Genomic DNA, 19,909 nt, shown 5'->3' with positions numbered 1-19,909 from the left:
TTAGACTTGATCCTAGAGGCAGTGAGGGACCTCAAAAGAGTCTGAAAGGAAGGAGTATGTGGTTCAGTTTGCAGCTTAGAAAGCTTACACTCATAGCCAGCGAAGAAGCTGAGAGAAATGTGTCAATACTGTTACAAAAACACCCGCAAAATATTAATGCGTTTATTTACTCCTCACAGTCCTCTGAGGTAGGTTCCATGATTATCTCCTTCAACAGATGAGACTGGGGCATAGAGGGGCAGTCATTTGCCCAAGGTCCCACAGTGGTAGAGGCAGGCTTGAACCCCGGGCAGCCTGGCTTGAGTCCCTGGTTGTCACCAGGCTGGCGCCTCCCCTCAGGTGCCACCAGGTCTAGGTGAGAGGAGAGGCGGACCCGGCCAAGGGGATGTGAGCGGATTGGGGTGTGGTTAGGTGAGCTGTTGGGTAGGACTGTACCCATGTTCATGGCTGGGGGGGCCCAGCTGGAGGCTGCTCCCATTCTGTGAAGTAGGAGATCCAGGAGGAATAGACGGATGGACTTAGTTTGGACATACTCACCGTGGAGCTAGTTGTCCAGGTGGGGATGTCTGGGACAGTGGAGTCCAGGAGTTGCCAGTATTAAGGAGCTAGAGAACCATGGGAGTAGAGGGGCTCACCAGGAATGGAGAGTGGAGTGAAGGGAGGGCCCAGGGTAAGTGCTTTCCTGGGTGCCTCTCAAAATTCAGAGTGAGAATGGGGTGCTTGACCTGGTCTGCTTGTAGTAGGGGTAGGGATTGGTCACTTCGGAGCAAAGGGATGAACCAAAATGCCTTTTCTCCAGCAAGCTGCCTCGAACTCAGCCAGATGGCACCAGCATCCCCGGAGAGCCAGCCTCACCCATCTCCCAGCGCCTGCCCCCCAAGGTAGAATCCCTGGAGTCTCTCTATTTCACCCCGATCCCTGCTCGGGGACAGGCCCCACTGGAAAGCAGCCTGGACTCCCTGGGGGACGTCTTCCTGGATTCAGGCCGGAAGACCCGCTCCGCTCGTCGACGCACCACACAAATCATCAACATCACCATGACCAAGGTCAGGCTGCTGGGAGTGGGGCTCCAGGCCAGTCATGCTCACTTGCTCGTTAAGGGCATCTTGCCCATCGGGTCCTCACAATAGCCTCCCGAGGGTCCATATCTTACAGATGGGAAAACTGAGATCCCCAGAAACACAGGGACTTGCGAGGCCTCTTTTGTAAGAAGGGGCAAGGCTGGAATTGGATGCCTGCTGGCTCTAAGGTTGCTTTCTTTTCAGGGGTAGCACTGACCCTGTGCAGGCTGAAGGGAGAGAATATGGAGAAGTTACAGCCCAGCTGTGGGCCTCCAGCACACCTCCTGGGTGGCTGAGATGTGTTGTGGTCACCCAGAGGGCTGCCCGCTAGGATGGGGACTCTGGCTGGCCCTTGTTTCCGTACCCTGAGGAGGCTGGGGAGTGGGGAGGTACCTTTGATGCAGCAGGTACCTCTTTCGTGTGGGTTGCCCTCTGCTACCAAGAAGCTGGAGAACTAAAAGGTGGGCAGGCCGTGGCAAGCTCGGGGTGAGGGACGGTGAAGGCTGTGGGATGAGCCTGACTAGCCCAGGAGACAAGCGTTCCAGCCCCGGCTCTGCCACCTGCTAGCTGTGACCTGGAGGCCGATCACTTTATTTTTCTACACCTGGATTCTAAAATGGTCTGATATATATACTCTGCCTTCCCTCTTTCAAAGCATTGTCAGTAGGCAAGAGAGAATGCAGGATTCTTAGCAACAAGGTCCATTTCTTGCAGATGTGCAGCTAAGGATCCCTGCAAAGCGGTATGGGAACACAGGCATTTTAGGAAGAGGAATGGGAGGCTGCTTTATACTGTCAGGGCCCCACCCCACCAGATTCATTCTCTCTTCCAGAAGCTAGATGTGGAAGAGCCGGACAGCGCCAATTCATCCTTCTACAGCACACAGTCAGCCCCTGCCTCCCAGGCCGGCCCACGAGCCACCTCTTCTACCCAGTCTCTAGCCCGCCTGGGCTCTCCTGACGATGGCAACTCGGCTCTGCTCAGCCTGCCTGGCTACCGACCCACCACTCGCAGCTCTGCTCGCCGCTCCCAGGCTGGGGTATCCAGTGGGGCCCCTCCAGGTGAGGGGACCATAGGGGCTTGAAACACACAAAGATGAGACGGGAAGCAGATCCTGGCACAGGAAAGGGACACTCTTTGACAACCTCAAGGCTGGTTACCTTCCACCAACTCGCCTGCCCCTCAGGCTGTTGCTCATCTCAGCCAGGGTGAACGGGAAATGTTCGTGCAAGGAGCCTGGGATTCCCAGCCTGATAGTGATGCTCAGCTCAGGTCCTCCGTTCACCCTGTCTCGGGGGTAAGGGGTGCCGGAAGAGCCCTGCTGGGCCAGTGTTCTATTCCTAAATTCTTCTTGAAGGCTCTTGCCCTCCAGGACCCCCTAGGTATCAATTCCTGGTCCTCAATTAGTTCCTCTAAGGTGTCACAGCCTCTGCAGAGGATCTCTTTTGACCTCCTCAGGGGGAGAGCACTGAGCCAGTCCCCAGGGTGGAAATGGTCTGTGAGCCCCACTCCTGGATCTGCAGCACTGAGCAGAGCAGGACTCTGAGGCCCTAAGCCTGAAGTCCACGGGACAGGAGTGGTGGACGCAACGGCTGGCAAGAGGCCCGGGACCAGGGGTGGCCTGCTGCCGCTACCCTCACTCTTCCTGGCCTTCCAGCACCCCCTGCTCCCGTCTCCCTGCCCTCCACAGGAAGGAACAGCTTCTACGTGGGCACTTGCCAGGATGAGCCCGAGCAGCTGGACGACTGGAACCGCATCGCAGAGCTGCAGCAGCGCAACCGGGTGTGCCCCCCCCACTTGAAGACCTGCTACCCCCTGGAGTCCAGGGTGAGCTCGGGCCCCGGGTCTCTGGCGTGCTGCGGAGGGTGACCTGTGTCCATGCACTAGCTGGCAGAGAAGGGGTCGGGGTGAAGTCACCACGGGCGGGCTTGAGTGTGGAGGAGGAGGTCCGCCCCGGCCTCCTCCTGCGGCCATCCTGCACAGCAAAAAGGAAGACACTGGCAAGGGAGGCCTTTGGCCCCAGGAAGGCCTGAGCTGCCCTCCGCGCCAGGCCTGTGAGGAGTTGCGGGGTGGGCCTGCCCCCCTGACCCCTCCCTCCTGCTCCACGCAGCCTTCCCTGAGCCTGGCTACCATCACAGACGAGGAGATGAAGACCGGGGACCCCCGGGAGACCCTGCGCCGAGCCAGCATGCAGCCAGCCCAGATAGCCGAGGCCGCGGGCATCACCACCCGGCAGCAGCGCAAACGGGTCTCCTCGGAGCCCCAGCAGGGCCCCGGGACCCCTGAGGTACACGCCCCTGGCTCCTCTTTTGTTCTGTCTAGCAGCCTGCCCGGTTCTAGCCCAGCTCCCCAAGTTGGGAAAGTAGATTAAAGGGGAGCCTTCGCTCTCTGAGGGCTTGATGCGGGGACTGCTGGGAAGCGGGGGGGCGGGGCGGGGCGCGGCGGTATTGACTTACAAGGTCCACTCAGCTCTGAGACCCACGTCTGGCTTTGGATGTGACCCTCTCCCCCATAGTCTAAGAAGGTCACCAGCTGTTTCCCCCGCCCCGTGACTCCCCGGGACCGACATGAAGGGCGTAAACAGAGCACTACGGAGGCCCAGAAGAAAGCTGCCGCTCCGGCTGTTAAACAGGTGAGTGGGGGGCTGGAGGGAGCCCCTGGAGGGGCCTTGGTGGCAGGGCCCAAGTGCAGCCCTGTTTGACAGCCCCTCCCTCCGCGACAGGCTGACCGCCGCCAGTCCATGGCGTTCAGCATCCTCAACACGCCCAAGAAGCTCGGGAACAGCCTGCTGCGGAGGGGAGCCTCAAAGAAAGCCCTGTCCAAGGCGTCCCCCACCAGCCGCGGCGGCACTCGCCGCTCTCCGCGCATCGCCACCACGGCAGCCAGCGCCGCCACGGCCGCCGCCCTCGCTGCCACCCCTCGGGCCAAGGGCAAGGTGGAGGCACTGACAGGGAAGGGGCTGGTGGATTCTTAGGGAAGTGGGTGAAGGCAGGGCCCAGCTAGGCCGCTGGAGGGGGGCTAAGTGTGGGCGCTCCCTGTCTTGGTTACCTGCTCATGGAGGAGAGGAGACCCGGGGCTGCCTAGGCCTAAGCTGGCAATTGATAAGCTCAAGGTCGATGTGTCCAGGTCAGCCCCAAGGAAGGGATCCTAGTCCAGGGGTGGTGGAAGTTGAAAGAGGCCTCCTTGAGCCATCTGGTGCAGGCGGGCATCCCAAGTGTCCAGCCACGTGACGGTGTTTCTCTCTTTCAGGCAAAGCACTAAAGGGCCAGGACCAGTGAGAGGCCCCACCTGTGTCCTCAATGCCGACCTCGCCTGGTCCTTTTCCTTCTACTGTCCCTTTCAGTGCCTTCTCTCAGCTCCCAGGCCAACAGTGGCCAGACCCCTAGAGACAGTGATGCCTGCCCACACCCCGGCCTGGTACCTGGATGTTCACCAGAGCCTTCGCCAGGTGAACAGATGTGTCCTCAGAGTTGGCCCCGGAGGCCTGGAGAGTCTGGGTCTTCTCCCTACCTTGCCTCATGTTTTCTTAGAGCAAAGTCACTTCTCCATCATAACCAGACTTGAGGCTGGCTTTGAGTGGCTGGGCCTAAGGGCCGAGTCAGTCTGCCTCTGGATCCAGAAGAGGGACCACTGGAGGAGCAGGCCCTGGTCCCTGCTGCACCTGCAGGGCCCTTCACTTTTAAAGTCCAAGACTGGGTATTGACCCTAGTGGGTGCACCCAGAGGTGCTCCCATCCACCCAAGGGCTCAGATGCCCAGAAGATGCTCTTTTCCAGAACAAATGGGCCCCAAGCCTGGGTGCGGCAGCAGGGGTGGGGGTGGGGGACAGCCTTCAGCTGCAGCTCATCCACACTGGGGTGGGATTTGGAGTGATGGGAAGGTTTTTAAGGGCCAGGGATGGATCTTTTCTAAATGTTATTACTTGTAAATAAAGTCTATTTTTCTCCCTTAAGTGCTGAGCTGTCTTGATCTGTGTGGGAAAAGGGAAACTTAGAGCACATCTTTGTCCCTGCCAAGTTTTCCCAACTAACTACCTGCCTTACCTCCAGTCCTTTCTCCTGGCCTTTCTAGGGCCATAGGATCTTACATTTCTCTTTTCAGGACCAGTGTCCCTGGTTTTGTCTTTAGATTCTGACAGTCCCTCTCTTCCCACACTCCCTCCTAGGATGAGCCAAGTCCTGTAAGTGGAACAATGGCTTAAATGACAGAGCAGGTGTTGTCATGCCTCCATTGAAAAACCATTTATGCATGCCCACTGTGGGCCCTGCCAGGTGTGACAAAGATGCAGCTGTGGATCAGAAGTAGCATTTATCCCATCCCTTCCCTGGGACAGTCCATTAGAGGGAGGCCAGAGCTGCAAGAGCATGCAGACCTCAGTGAAGAGGTGACGACTCAACCAGGCTTTGGAGTTCACCTGTCGCGATGACGAGGCAGGGGGGACCTGCTGGAGGGCGGGGCTTCTTGAACAGAAGGCATGACGGTCTTCAGCCCAGCCTGGGGAAGTGAAGGCAGACAAGGATCAGGCCCAAGGGTGGGGACATCTCTTGTCACCTTCCTGCCTGAGTCCTAAGTTCCACTTGGGGGCACGGTGGACACTAGCTGGCGGCCACTCTGGGCTGAGCCCACCCTTTCCTCCCCATACTGCTCCTCCTGTCCGTGGAAACCTTCCCTCAGGTTTCTCACCCAGAGCTGAGCTGGGATGACGTGACGCTGGGCGGTCTGCTCAGGATCAGCAAAGACACAGGAGAAGTTGGTGTTGCGCAGGGTGGGGCTCAGCTCCTCTAGCACCAGGGCCCTCCGTAGCTGGGTGCATGCACCCCGGTACTCCCTGCTGAAGCAGAGGACGGAAGGCCATGAGAGAGGACCGCAGAAGGCACCCCCCCAAACCTCCTGCTGGCCTCACCACTGTGCCCCTCACCTGCTGCTGCCCTCTCTCAGCCGACCTGGGAGGTGCTCGATGAAGGAGCCATTGCCCAGCCAGTAGAGGATGCTGAAGGGGAAGCGGCTGCAGGCGGCACAGGACAAGGTCAGCGTTCCATCTAGGGACAGGTGTGGCAGTTAGCTCTTGCGCAGAGCACACCCTCCCCTCAGGCCCCACAGTTCAGGAACCTGGAGTGCTGCTGTGAACACCCGCCAGGTGCGGAAGTCTGCCAATGGGGAAGTGTGGTTGTCTACCGGGAGGCCCAGGGCTGAACCAGAGGGATCTGGGGACCGGTCCTTGGTTCAGGTGAGGACTCCTGAGCCTGTTTCTTCAGGATGACCTTTTCTAGTGCTCGGCTCTGGTGACTGGGAGCCCTGGCCAAGGAGGCAGCAGCAGGAGGCCACTGCTCCTCTGAGGTGGCCAGAGGGCAAGGGGGCTGGGCGGGGAGGGGGGGGGGACTGGGCCTCAGAGCCTATTGCAGTCAAGGCTCTGGGAGTCCTCTGATCATCCTTGTGTCTGAATTCTCTCCATCCCATTGGATAGGTAGCATCCCGGGAGCTGGGCCCTGCACCCACACTCATGCTCGGTGGGAGGGAACGTGCCAAATGCTCTGGGAAGCTGGCCTGGCTGGTGGGGCTACATGGCGGAAGGTGGGGGTAGGGGGCAGCTCAGGAGTCAACCCCACTCTTGGACCCTCTGTGCCCACAACCCACCCCGACCCCTGTGTCCTTTTGGGCACCCATCAGAATTGCTCCTTACTCAGTGGGACTTCCACTTCCGGCCAGGTCACCTCCAATGCTGGGCACTGCTTAGCTGTTGGGAGCCAGGAAGGGCAGGGGTCCTTTGTGATCCCAGTTGAGGCAGTGGCAGTGGCCTGAGGTATAGGTGTGGCTCCAGCCAGGTGACAGACCATGTGGGCACACAGAAGCAGGACCAGCAAAGGGCTGTGATCTGAGGGCAGGACAGTATGGAGGTCAACTGCTGTCTGCTGCCAGGAATGCTCAGCATCCTGGCCTGGATGCAACTCTGGCCCAGAGATTCCTGGGCTCTGCCCAGGGAATCGGAGGAGCAGAAGGGGGTCGTCCTCAGGCCCCACCCACATCTTGGCCCTTTTTGAAAGGAGCACAGGGAGACGTTGGACTGGAGCCAGAACCACAGCATCTGGACAGAGGCTGAAAGCCCTAACACAACAGCAGAATGGAGTTCCCCTGGGCGGTAAGGCTCAGGGCCGCCCGCACCGCTCCCTACTGTCCTCAGACCCCATCCCGCCTTCCCAGGCCAGCCTCAAGTCCCACCTGGTGTCCAGTTCTGTCTCATGGTCTTGACGGATGTGTCAGGAGCTGGCGTGCCTGGTTCTATTTATCTGTAACAACTTCCTCTCTGGGCTGGTGGGGGAGGAGAACATGAATAAACTACTTCTCTCTCAGTTTCTCAGTGGCTGGATCCCAGCCATTCCTATGGGCCTGTCCTTCCTGGGGGCTCCACAGCCCTGCCTTGGTCTGAACTCCAAATGGGCTGCCAGGCACTCCAGGCATCCCGCAGAGGCTGGGGCTCTTTCAGCACTTGGCAACAAAGCTGCAGACCGTCTAGTGACAGTCTTCCCCACCCTAGCTCTTAGTACCATTAACATTATGCTGATTATGAGTCCACCCTAACTCCTTCATCATAGGGATGGAGAAACGGACCCACAGAGGGGCCAGGAACTTACCCCGTCACAAAGAGAAGCAAAGCCCTCTTCGCTGGAGCTGGTTCTGGGAAGGGCAGGATTAGTGAAGTCCTTCTGGGAAAGCACTGTCCCTCTCCCCTCTATTTCACTTTCGCTTTTTTTGTAGCCAGGGAATCAGCAAGCACTGAGCCACTGACAGAGGTTACTAACACAAGCATGACACCAGCCTGTACTCGGCACCTCTTCTGAAGCCAAAATCCGTGCTGGCTTGGAATCTTCCTGCTAACTCCCAGGTTTCCCCATGGTATCAGACTGGGTCTTTAGTGCCCCCTCAGCTTCACCCTCCCAGGGGCACAGATGGGATGAACTCAGGAAAGAGTCTCTCACAGGTGGATTCTTCTGTCCCAGCCAAGGGTCAGGACTTCGGCGTCCACCTTTGCTCTTCAGAACCAGCCCTCGCGTCCATGTGAGCAGGCCTCATGTTTCTTCTTTCACATTCACACCTCTATTCAAGGGGTCAACTCTCCTAGGCACCGGGGACCCCAAGTTGGATCACTTTGCCCATTTCAGGCTCAATGTCACACCAGCCTGTCATCCTGGCCTTTCTCAGGCTCTCCACTTCCTCCAACCACCAACCTCCTCCATCCCCTTCTCCCCGCCCCCCCAAAGCCTTCTCGCTTCTCTCTCATCCTAGCCCCTTGGCCAGAACTACAGGTCTAGGTCCACTAGGAAGTGTAGATTTCCCCCTACCTGGCTCCCGAGAAGCCCTGAAGAGCTCTCTTTTTCAGAATCCCCCCTTCTTGAAGCTCCACTCAGTCCAGCTGTGTCCGGCCCCGCGTGAGCCATGCCTCGGGAACTGTGCTGCCCGCACTCTTCGGCCTTGTGTGCAGGAACCTCTCAGAGCCAGGCTGAGGACTTGGAACACGAGCTGGAGCGCTGGCCCTAAAATGAGGGGAGGGCACTTCCCGGGGAAGAGGAGGAGCAAGCAGCCTAGTGCCGGCTCCAGCAACAACAGAGCGATATAAATGCACCAGTCTGGTGGCTGACGGGACAAGCGGAGCTGGGGCTGTGGCAGGGCGAGGACTATGAGGCGCATGAGGCACCGGGGATGCAAAGCTGGAGGAGGCACTCATGATCGGGGTCGTGCCAGGGTCTGTGGAGGCAGAAAGACCAGGACAGGCGACCCAGTCCACACACAGATCAAGCATGAAGGACAAGAGCCAAGTGTCTGAGGTTTGTGGTCTCTGATCAGGGGGATGGGATGCTGGGGACAGAGCCAGGGAAGCCAGGAGATGGAGCTCGGTTTGGAGGATGCGTCACGAAACTCCTCCCTGGGAACGCCAGTATCTCCAGCTGTTAGGTCAGGAGGCAAGGCTGCTTGGGGCTTCTGAGACACAGTCTTTTGGGGATGGCATTGGGGGATGGGAGGGAGAGGAGACAGGACTCCACCTTGGAGTGGAACCAAGGTAAGAGTCGGGCTATGGGGAGGACAAGGGACCCAGACTTGCTGAAGTATGAAAAGAGAGCCTTGGACAGCCTGGTCTCGGCTTCTCACATGAGCCTGACGTGTAGGGGGGACAAGAGTGAAAGGATGATCCCTGGACCCTTCAACTGGTCCCCATTCCACTGAGGATGGGCCCACTGACATGACCAGTGGGGGACCAGGGGAAGCCACAGCCGGGTGAGAAAAGCCAAAGTCGAGGGTGGCCCAGGAGAAGGTGTGTTGGTAGCAGGCAGGGCACAGACTTCACCTCAGGTGGTGAGGAGAGAGTCACCCAGTGATGCTCCATAGCCCTTCGGCCACAGGACAGGAGTCTGGTATCCCACCATTCCCACAGGTAAGGGGCCAGCCACCCCTAGAATCCAGCTCTCAAATGGGAACAGCAAAAGGCACCAAAGGCAAGGCACTCCCAGGGACCCCAGGGAAGAATAAAGCAAGATGGATGTTCAGCTTTCCAACCCAGCTCATGGAGCTTTATTCAGAATGGAGTGACAAGATCCTGCTTGGCTCTTGCTGTGCTTGAAGGGCAGGCCCAGCTGGGCCACATTCCCTAGGAACCCAGTGCTGGAGGCCCATGTTTGCCTTCCCACTTCCTTCAAAACTCCTAGGGCCAGGGCTGGGGCCTACCTGGAACCTCTTTTTAGAACCCACACTTGCCTGGGCCTTGCCCTTTTCTCTTCCCACCCACCACCACCCCTGCTGCCAGGCCCAGGCAGGACCCACAAACGTGGAAGTTGACAGAGGGATATTCCCTGGGCTGGGAATCCCCTGGCAGCTTCAAGGGAACACTGATGACAGGGAGAAGTCCTATCTGTCATAGCTCTACTGCGGCACACGAACAGACACACACACACACACTCTCACGCACGCTTTCCAGGAAGGAAGTGATGTGGCAGAGTGGCTTTTGGCGCGTGTCACCACTTCCGGGCTAAAGGGTCAGATTGCACAAGACGCCTTCAATCACTGGCTGCCAATAATAGTCCCCATGGCCCAACTACACACAGACAGACTCTGTTCTTGGCTGGGGGCAGGTTACCCAAGCTGCTGCCCCCAAACAAATCCTCAGTGAACTGTGAGATCCCAGAGCTTCCCTCCCTGGAAAAGTCAGGACAAGGTTCCACTTGCCTAAACCAGTCTACGGGTCCTGGACAAGGGAAGACAGAATCGGACACAACATCGACTGCGGGGCCCAGACAGGGAGGAAGGAAGACACCTCCCCATCCCTCAGCGTGCATCTGTGGTACGAGGCAGAGCCCATGAGCTCTCCCACACGGAGTGAAGCAGGCTGGAGCCCCACAGAGGGAAGGAAGGGCTGGGGCGGGGGGGCGGGCAGGGAGGCTGAGGCTCTCAGCCAGAGATGAGAAGGCTCCTTTAAACCAAAAATGTGGCTCTGCTCCTGCCATGCTCAAGCAAGGAGGGCGAGGCCTGGAGGAGTTGGGGCAATTCCTATGCTTCACAATAAAAAAGGTTTTTAAATATATTCATCAAAATAGTTTTCTTTTAAAAAGCCCCCACTGCTGACAGCCCCACTGGCTGGCTCTCCATCATCTCCCTCCCCAGCCCGGGCACAGTTGGAGGGGTCCTGAGTGGCCCAAGGGTCCCTTTTGAGTCCTTCCCACCCAGGAAGTCTTGGAGGGCAGGGAGGAGAGTGCCCTGAGGTCCGTAGCGGGCGGATGCTCTTCTTCCTGGCTATTCCAGGCCCAGGATGTAGTTGATGCCTTGCACCAGGCCAATGATGACAGGCTGCCAGGCTACCAAGTACCGAAGCCAATCCAGCAGTTGCCCATACATGACGTGAGGCCTCTCCCAGCTGTCAGTGCGTTAAAGAGGCTATGTGTCAGAGCTGCTAAGGCTGGACTAGGGGATGGGTGAGAGGGTCTGCCCGCACTGTCAGCTGCCTCACAGAAACCAGCTTGCCTACAGGGAGAGGGAGCCCCCTCACCAGCCCCTCCATGTTAGAAAGGAGGGCTGAACCCAGAGACTGGGGGATGGAGGGGAGAGGGGACCACTGCAGAAGACAGGACAGACATGGGAGAAGGGTGGAGAGGTGAAACTAAGCTCTCGAAGACCAACATGCGGACAGAGCCTCCCATAACGCCTTCTCGAAGATGGGCCTGCTGGTGTGAGAGCACAGTCTGAGACTGCTGTGAATTCCTCTGTGTCAATGGCTGCAGGGACGTGGGCAGTGGGATAAGGTAACCTCACAGGTTCTTGTAGTGTCCCAAATGGAAGGTTTTCTAGGTCAAGGAAGGGGCTGAGTCTAGGGACCGAGGCAGAAGGGAACAGGGAGCAAGAGGCTAGTCACAGGGGATAACCCCTGGCAGAGGCTCTAAGGACTCCCCATGCACCACTAACACCAGGCCCTACTGAGGCCCAGCGGCCCCAGAGAGGAGTTCGCTTCCTTTCACTTTAGAGCTAAATGCTGGGCAAGACACTTAGAGAGGGAGTCTGGGAATCCAGCTCTGTGGAAAGCACAGATTAAACCTCATGACACTGTGGGGGAGCCTCTCCAAAAGCATTAGAAAAGAGCAGCCTGGCCCAATCCCTGGGAACTGCGGGGAAGCCCCAAGCCTAAGCCTCAGCCTCACCATGGAGTTACTTAACCATTCTTGAACTAGACTCTAGAAGAACCAAGCAAGGAACCTTAAGGGGACAGGCCAGAGCCTCTGGTTCGGGGGCTGTGGGAATGTGCTGGGAATGCAGTGGTCCCTGCCCAGCCCAGCTAGTGTCCAGGGGATAGGGAACCCTGGCACACAGGGCAGCCGGGAGAGGGGAGGGGAGAGAGCTGGGCCCCTAGATCCCAGGGGAAGCGAAGGGGGGACCAGAGCAGTGGCTGGGCAACTTCCAACAGACAGGTGGTAAGGAGGAAGAGGAAGGTGAGGGAGGGCAGAGTGGGGAAGGCCGGCGGCCCCGTGTTGAGAGGGGATGGAACAGGGCTCCCTCAGCCATCCCTGCACCTTGCAGGCTCTGCACAGGCACAGAGTCAGCCTCAGGCCCCACACGTCACAGGTCAGGCCCCACTCATTAGGTATGTAACCTTGAATAGGTTTTTCAACCTCGAAACCATTTCATTTGTAAAATGAGGATAATATTACCGACGTCATCAAGTTGCTGGAGATAATATAGGCCAAGCACTTAACACAGTGCCAGGCGCAGAGTAAGCAAACAGTAAACGGGCTGCTACTGCTACCAATTTACCCCTGAGGGATCCAGAACGATGATGAGAATCTGAGCTGTTAGAGTCCTGCCCCATGTGCCACCCCCAACTTCCCTCGATCACAAGTCAAATGGAACGGTGGATATGTACCAAGGTAGGGGGGACAAGGAAGGGTCCCAGGAGGACCCAAAGGCAGAGTGACACTGGCCAGGACTTTCTTCCCATTGCCCATTCCCAAACAAAGGATACGGGTTGCTGAACATCCTCTTGAGGTCTACCTTCTCTTTGCAGTAGGGACAAGTCTGCTTCTTTCCCACGATGCACCAGCCACGGATGCAGAACTCGTGGAATCTGAGCACCACTGGTCAAGGGAAATGGTGGGCAGCCAGGATGGCACTTGAGCCCCATACCCGTCATCAAGGTGCCCGTGCACTAGCTCTGGAGAAAGGTTCAAATCCTGGCTTCCCCTCTTTTTAGCTGTATAATCTTGGGCACACCCCTCTCCCTGACCCTGCTTCCTCACATGTGAAGTGAGGATAATGATCTCCATCTTACAGGGTTGTTATGGGGCAAAATGGAGATAATACATGGCACAGAACAGGAGCTGCCCACGCACATGATAAATACTGGAAATGTTATTCAGGAGGACTGGATTCTGAAACTGAGGGATCCGGCTAGAGGCTGCTCCTCCCAATAAGTGATCCAGCCTCGAGGCAGCTGGTGCAGCTTCGGGCTCCTTTCGGATCCAGTCAGGCTATAAACTCTGTTTACATGGGAGGGGCTCCCAGCTGCAGGAAAGAGGGAGAGAGACCGCAGTTTCCACTCCCGGGTGTCAGCTTCTCTGGCAGAGAACATCACCCAAATGTCTGCCCTCTTGTGACTCTCCTGCACTTCAAGGTCTAGACAGTATGCCAGGGTCATGGCCGCCCCCTCTCCTCCCTGACTGGAATGTGCATGTGGCAAGAGAGATGAGGCCCAAGGGGCTCCAGGCAGGATACACGTGATTGCAAGACAGCCTATATGTGTTCTCGATGATGCCCTCTTCACTGACATCCACAAAGATCTGCTGCCCACACACGGCACACACACTGTCCGAGAGGTGTTTGGTAGGCATGCCCGACTCGCTGTAGAACTGAGAGGGAAGAACAGGAGGAAAAGACAGGTAAGGTGTGAGAATCAGCCCAAGTAGGATGGTGCCACAGAGGCCTTAGGTCTTCTGAAGAGGAGGCAAAGAGGGAGGGGGAGGCCCTATAGCCAAAGAACATCTTTTATATGCCAAATCAACCTCATCTTTGCTGGGTGGATGGGAGGGAGAAAGGGACAGACCAAAGATGGGTTGGGAAGTCAGATCTAACAGAACCTGAGCACTCGGCTGGTCAGCATCAGGGACAAGGAGATCGGGAGGTAGAAGGACTCAGGGCTGGTGATCAGGAGCTATGTCAGATAAGCCACTCTGTGGCCAGACTACGCTTCCAGCGGAGATGGACAACGTCTCTTCTCTAAGATTCAAAACAGTCAGATACCCGGTGCAATGTGGGTTTGGTGACAAGGGCATTCCCGAACACTCATGGAAGCAGGGAAAGGGGTTCAATCCTTTTGGACAGCATCTGGCATGATGCCTCAAACTGCCACGCCCTCTAACTGTTGATTAATGACACTTCAAGTAATTAAAGAAGTAAAAATATCAAAAAAGCAAAAAAAAATAAAAATAAAAAAAGCTTCATGTATACAGATATTCATTTAAGCATTATTTATAATTTAAGAAGTAAAGAGTTTAGCAATTTCTCAAAAAGTTAAACAGAATTACCATATGACACAGCAATCCCATCCTTACATATATCTCCCCCTCCAGGAAAACAAAGACTAAACACACACTTGTAAGCCAATACTCACGGAAACATTATTCACAACATCCAAAAGGTGGAAACAACCCAAGTGTCCATCAAAAGAGAAGCAGACAAAACAAAACTACTCCCCCTGCTTGTGTTCCCTCTCTCGCTGTGTCTCTCTCTGTCATCTTTTATTTGACAGAGAGAGACACAGCGAGAGAGGGAACACAAGAAGGGGGAGTGGGAGAGGGAGGAGCAGGCTCCCCGCTGAGCAGAGAGCCCAATGCAGGGCTCGATCCCAGGACCCTGGGATCATGACCTGAGCTGAAGGCAGACGCCCAACGACTGAGCCACCCAGGCGCCCCTTGAAATGGTGATTTTTAAGTTATATAATAGAAAAACCCACAAAATAATAAAAAACAAGCAACGAAATGGAAATAACCATTCATGACCCAGAACAGGAGAACGCCGAAATAAACTTGGTACAAACTCAAGGGACTTAACAGCAGGGAGGCAACTGAAGCCTGAGATATAACAGTAAGTGTCAAAAAGCAGGGTACAAAACTGGAGGCACAACATGATCGGTACCATATGTAAAGACAAGCCCAAATCTATGCAAAGAGAAAAAGATCAGAAGGAAATAGGTCAGAATGCTCATGCCAGGGATGTTTTGGTAGTAGGATCATAGGTGATGTTTTTCTTTTGCCTACTTTTCTGTACTCAAATTTTCCTTAATGAATATATATTACTTTTAGATTAAAAATTATTACCACAGTTAATTACAACAAATAACCAACTCCATGCTCCAAAAAGAAATTCCAAGTTTTGCATAATTTCCTTGTGGTTTATTGTTACATAACTAAATAGCATCTTCCCCCTACCCCAAGGAGAAAAGACTGGAAATTTATTTGTTGACATTTTCTAAGACCTATTTTTTCTTTCCTTTGCCTTATACACATAATATAGAATATACACCTTAACTACTTCTACATGTATAGTTCATTAGTGCTCAGTATAGTCACACTGTTGTGCAACTAATCTCCAGAACTTTTAAACATTCTGCGAGACTCTATAATGGATTGTGAAAAAGCCTTCTGCATTTGTTACTACAATCTCATCTGGACCTGTCAGGTAGATATACCGCCTCGAGACTTTTTGCATTTCCTTAAACTTGAGTTTGCTGTCTTTCTTCTTCTGTTTCCAAACACCTGTCTTCTGAAAAAGCCAAAGCCCTGAGGCTGGGTGAGAGAGGAGAGGGCACCCAGGTGCTGGGACAGGGAGTATGAGAGGGTGACACCAGGTGCCTGCCAGAACTTCCGCTCAACATGGAGGCTTCCCTTACTCCAAGGTGCCCTTCTGAGGAACAGCCTCTCAGCCATCAGAACCGCTACCGGATTCCAAGAGTCCTCAAGGGTAGAAGGCAGAGATGCCACACTGCCCCAAGAATCCATGAATACAGAGCTTCCTGCCTTCATATGCACCACCTCACTTTCTTGTAAACCCATCTGAGATAGCTCAAGGTGAGCTCGAGTATTACCACAGAACACCAGAGCAGCCCTAACACTGGGAAACCAAAGCCCAGAAGAGGAAAGAGGTAAAGGACCCAAACCCAGACCCTCTGACCCCTACCCAAAATCTATCCAAGGTGTCCCATAACATCTGCTGAATGTTAGCTGTAGAACCATCAGCTACTTAGCTTGCTGAGAGCCAGTTACGTGAACGGTTCCGATTTATTTATCGAGAGTACAAAAGGCAGTGGAAAAGGATAAGCTAAATCAGGGGGCAGGGCCAAACCTGTGGGACTTCATTAACTATGCAACTTTCAAAAGCTGGAATCTCAGGATGTTAGTATTGGGGGGGGGGGGGAACCTCTGAGAAACACTTCCCCAGAGCTTGACAGGCGTATGGCTCTGAAAGGTGTTCTGGCTTAGAATTTCTAAGCGTATCAACTTGTCAGAGAGACAAGAGACCAAGAGGTCTGGGTCCAGCTCGGCACTGAATCCTCCTTGTATAATCATGTAGCACAGAAACATGGCCACTCACTCTGGCCCACAGCATTGGCAATAAAAGAAATAGAAACGTTCTGACTCAGGAGATGTGTTAGAGCTGAGGAAGAGCTTAACCTCAAATCACCCCAGAGTTCTCCCCACAGGACACAGAGGCAAAGGATGCAGGATGAAAGGGAACCTGGATGAGGTGAAGACAGGAGGAGGGATGTCCAGGAAAGCGTCTGTTAGGCTCCTAGTTTCTTGAGTTCTCCCCACAACACTAATGTGGCACTAGGCAGGCAGGGTCAAATCCCACAATGTTTCAACAAAGCCACCAGGTAAGCTGTCAAACCAGGAAGGCCCAGCACACCCCTCGCAGAAATCACACAGGAGGAGATTGTATCAGGAGGCACTGAGGCTGAGCTGCGTAAGATCCAGGGAGGCAGGTTTCAGTTTAACCTCAAGAACAGGATCCCTCCGTAGAATAAGCTCAAGGGGGACCTACGATTTATCAGGATTAGACAGACCTAACTGCAGTCTTCTGTCACTTACTATCTTTTTTTTTTTTTTTTTTTTTTAAAGATTTTATTTATTTATTTGAGACAGAGAGAATGAGAGACAGAGAGCATGAGAGGGAGGAAGGTCAGAGGGAGAAGCAGACTCCCTGTCGAGCAGGGAGCCCGATGCGGGACTCGATCCCGGGACTCCAGGATCATGACCTGAGCCGAAGGCAGTTGCTTAACCAACTGAGCCACCCAGGCGCCCCTGTCACTTACTATCTTGATGAACTTGAGCAAGCCACCCAAACTCTTCCTTCCTTCCATCAAAATATACTAGGTACCTACTAAAGTACCAGGCACTGGACTAGGTCCTTGGGATATATTGCCGGAAGAACAGAGACCCGGCTTCTCTCCTCACGGAACCTACAACTACAAGAGAATGACATTAAAAAAATAAATATTTATAGAAAATAAGAACTAACTTCAGGGGCGCCTGGGTGGCTCAGTCGTTAAGCGTCTGCCTTCGGCTCGGGTCATGATCCCAGGGTCCTGGGATCGAGTCCCACATCGGGCTCCCTGCTCGGCAGGAAGCCTGTTTCTCCCTCTCCACTCCCCCTGCTTGTGTTCCTGCTCTCACTATCTCTGTCTCTGTCAAATAAATAAATAAAATCTTTAAAAAAAAAAAAAAAGATCTAACTTCAAAGGCTAAAATAAGAATTATTTCAAAGGCAGTAAAGGGCGAAGAAAGGGGTTCCTAACTAAGCCGAGGTCACATAAGGAGGCTTCTTTGAGGGAGTGACATTTGAGGCTGAGAGGTAAAGGGCAGTGGGAGTTAGGGAGAGGAAGAAAGGCAGAAGAGGGAAGAGGCCCTGAAGCAGAAAGGAACCTGGTGTGCTTGAGAAACTGAAAGGAACCTTAGCTAAGGGACAATGACAATTCTTTATAAAGAGATGCTGGAGACCTGGACCAGGGTGATGGTCTGGGCTAATTTAATGGTAGTAAAAATCAAGAGAAGTGGACAGACCGGTGATGCTAAATAGACAGCCGAAGACTAAAGGTCTGGTGCTGAGAAAAGTTCTGGTCCAAAAAGTCACAGAAAAGGAAAAGGAGAATGCCTAGGTGAAATGCAGAGAAGATGCCTTAGGTCTGCACTCATAGGAACAATAACATTCAAGGGGAGGACAAGTTAGCAGAAGAGACAGAAGTTAAAGCAGAACAGGGAAGCATCACAAAAGCCAATGATGACTGCTGAGGTCAGAATTAGTGACACAGCCACTAGTGACTTGAGTAAAAGCCATTTCAGAAGAAGGGTTTGAGCCGAGCCAGATTAGAATAGGCTAAGGAGTATGGAGAAGGTGATCAAAAGGGGACAGAGCTTTCTTCTAAGTTTAGCTGTGAAGGACAGGAAATGGGTCAGTTGCTAGAGGAGAAAGTGGGTCAAAGAAAGTTCGATGTTTTTGAAAAAGAATGCTTAAAAGGCGAACAGCCTGACAGAGAGGGAAAAGTTGAAGTCACAGATGAGACAGACACTTCGATAGCATAATGGGTCCCGGAGAAGGAAAGAGGGTATGGAGAGGCGCCTGGGTGGCTCAGTCGTTAGGCGTCTACCTTCGGCTCGGGTCATGGTCCCGGGGTCCTGGGATAGAGCCCCACATCAGGCCCCCTGCTCGGCGGGAGGCCTGCTTCTTCCTTTCCCACTCCCCCTGCTTGTGTTCCCTCTCTCGCTGTGCCTCTATCCATCAAATAAATAAATAAAATCTTTTTAAAAAAAGGAAAGAGGGTATGGAATCCACAGTGCAGGCAGGGCTGGCTTGTGATGGAAGAAAGGACATTTTCTCCACCATAACTGGAGGGAAGGAGAAGATGGGTATAAATATGTGAGTAGAAAACCCCAGCACAGAAGCCTGCACATAGCAGGGGCTCAGGAAATAAAGAAGAGTTGCATTTCACACATCAGAGAATGTGTGCGCCAGGAAAGCCCTGTGAGCTCCTCCAGTCTGCCCCCCTCTCTCGACCAGTGAGGACACAGGAGGAGGAGGAGAGCCTTGCCGGAAGTCAGAGAGAGCTGGTGCCTGGTCAGTTCAAGCAGATGATTTCAGAAATAACTTGTTGAAAAAGGGAATAAAATACCCATTTCTCCGGGTTATAGTAGATGAGATTCCATGTCACAGAGTGGTCTGAGATGACTTCAGACAACAGACGGCATCCAAGAGAGAACTGGCATCTGCTGGTGACTTAGGATTTGTCTGTTCTGTGTCTTCCTCTGTGTGTTGGGTATGATGAAGATACAAAGAAATCTTACAGGGTCTCTGTGCTCCCGGTGATTACAGACATAAAATATGTAACTTTTTTTTTTTTTTTAAAGATTTTATTTGACAGAGAGAGAGACAGCAAGAGAGGGAACACAAGCAGGGGGAGTGGGAGAGGGAGAAGCAGGCCTCCCGCCGAGCAGGGGGCCTGATGTGGGGCTCTATCCCAGGACCCCGGGACCACGACCCGAGCCGAAGGTAGACGCTTAACGACTGAGCCACCCAGGCGCCCCAAAATATGTAACTTTCTAGTACAGAAGTACTGTACAGAAGGTATACTTGATAAATGTTGGCTACCATCGTCATCCTCAACTAAGTGCCATGGGCCAGGCTACTCTGCAGGGTGCTTTCCCTTACGCGTTTGTTCCTTACAACACTTTATGTCTGGTAATATTATTACAGCTGAGAAAACAAGATCAGAGAGGTAAAGTAAATTGCTCACAGCTAGTTAAAAGTGGATTAGAATTTGAAACCAGGTCCATCTGACTCTAACCCCCTAGCTCTTCCGACTACTTCAGAACAGATGAATGGGCAGCTAGTCCTGTCCTAAGGTTATCTGGGGCACAGGAACTTACTTAGAAGAAAGAAAAGTGGGGCGCCTGGGTGGCTCAGTCGGTTAAGTGGCTGCCTTCGGCTCAGGTCATGATCCCAGGGTCCTGGGATCGAGCCCCGCATCGGGCTCCCTGCTCGGCGGGAGGCCTGCTTCTCCCTCTCCCTCTGCCTGCCTATTGCTCTCCCTGCTTATGCTATCTCTGTGTCAAATAAAAATAAATAAAAAATCTTTAAAAAAAAAAAAAAAGAAGAAGAAAGAAAAGTGTGAGGCAGGACACATGGCCCAATGGAGCAGAAACAATGTGCCACTACCCTGCCTGCCCAACAGGTCTCTCCGAGGGGAGAGCCCCAGAAAACTGGCTTATTTTGCAATCCTCTGTCTTCCACGCCCACTCCAACATGACCTTTGGGTGTGAATGGGAACTA

At 54.0% G+C, this 19,909-nt stretch overlaps 3 protein-coding genes across 13 annotated transcripts in view; 1 reads left to right on the top strand and 2 right to left on the bottom strand.

Moving 5' to 3' along the window:
* The window catches only part of NUMA1 (nuclear mitotic apparatus protein 1), a 68,330-nt gene extending 63,318 nt beyond the window's left edge, over positions 1 to 5,012 (top strand). For 7 of the 8 annotated variants that reach the window (XM_081798760.1, XM_081798762.1, XM_081798764.1 and 4 more), the window contains 7 exons: positions 800 to 1,046; positions 1,894 to 2,122; positions 2,752 to 2,888; positions 3,172 to 3,348; positions 3,577 to 3,693; positions 3,784 to 3,996; positions 4,311 to 5,012. In XM_081798760.1, the coding sequence (XP_081654886.1) occupies positions 800 to 1,046; positions 1,894 to 2,122; positions 2,752 to 2,888; positions 3,172 to 3,348; positions 3,577 to 3,693; positions 3,784 to 3,996; positions 4,311 to 4,322 (1,132 nt within the window). In that variant the 3' untranslated portion in view covers positions 4,323 to 5,012. The remainder of the gene's footprint in view (positions 1 to 799; positions 1,047 to 1,893; positions 2,123 to 2,751; positions 2,889 to 3,171; positions 3,349 to 3,576; positions 3,694 to 3,783; positions 3,997 to 4,310) is intronic. The other variant, XM_081798766.1, reaches the window with a different exon arrangement.
* Positions 5,013 to 5,276: 264 nt separating this feature from the next.
* Positions 5,277 to 9,357, bottom strand: IL18BP (interleukin 18 binding protein). Of its 3 annotated transcripts, none has more exons than XM_006745718.3 (6): positions 7,690 to 9,357; positions 7,277 to 7,366; positions 6,741 to 6,932; positions 5,979 to 6,099; positions 5,744 to 5,891; positions 5,277 to 5,554 (listed from the first exon to the last, which is right to left on the bottom strand). In XM_006745718.3, the coding sequence occupies exons 2-6, from the start codon at positions 7,296 to 7,298 to the stop codon at positions 5,471 to 5,473; spliced, it is 567 nt and encodes a 188-aa protein (XP_006745781.1). In that variant the 5' UTR covers positions 7,299 to 7,366; positions 7,690 to 9,357; the 3' UTR covers positions 5,277 to 5,470. The 3 variants fall into 3 exon arrangements, with proteins under 3 accessions (XP_006745781.1, XP_030897679.1, XP_030897678.1); XM_031041819.2 differs by having other exon boundaries at positions 5,744 to 5,888; XM_031041818.2 differs by having other exon boundaries at positions 8,398 to 9,357.
* A 236-nt stretch (positions 9,358 to 9,593) lies between these two features.
* RNF121 (ring finger protein 121) overlaps positions 9,594 to 19,909 on the bottom strand; it is an 81,472-nt gene continuing 71,156 nt past the window's right edge. For both annotated transcript variants that reach the window (XM_081798769.1, XM_081798768.1), the window contains exons 7-9: positions 13,304 to 13,437; positions 12,555 to 12,656; positions 9,594 to 10,958 (exon numbers count right to left, since the gene is read on the bottom strand). In XM_081798769.1, the coding sequence (XP_081654895.1) occupies positions 10,838 to 10,958; positions 12,555 to 12,656; positions 13,304 to 13,437 (357 nt within the window). In that variant the 3' untranslated portion in view covers positions 9,594 to 10,837. The remainder of the gene's footprint in view (positions 10,959 to 12,554; positions 12,657 to 13,303; positions 13,438 to 19,909) is intronic.

This window comes from Leptonychotes weddellii, chromosome 11, assembly GCF_054177405.1.
Source record: "Leptonychotes weddellii isolate Sample4059 chromosome 11, ASM5417740v2, whole genome shotgun sequence".
Lineage (NCBI taxonomy): Eukaryota > Metazoa > Chordata > Mammalia > Carnivora > Phocidae > Leptonychotes > Leptonychotes weddellii.
The sequence above is the reverse complement of the archived record's forward strand: the minus strand, read 5'-3'. Positions and strand labels throughout refer to the sequence as shown.

Bases quoted from the DNA above. Each gene is read 5' to 3' on its own strand.
- IL18BP (XM_006745718.3), bottom strand. From the start codon at position 7,298: ATGAGACAGAACTGGACACCAG. The intron at 6,100-6,740 runs GTAAGGAGCAAT...ACCTGTCCCTAG, and splicing joins GGAAGTGGAAGTCCCACTGA to ATGGAACGCTGACCTTGTCC. The intron at 5,555-5,743 runs GTGAGAAACCTG...TCACTTCCCCAG, and splicing joins TCATCCCAGCTCAGCTCTGG to GCTGGGCTGAAGACCGTCAT.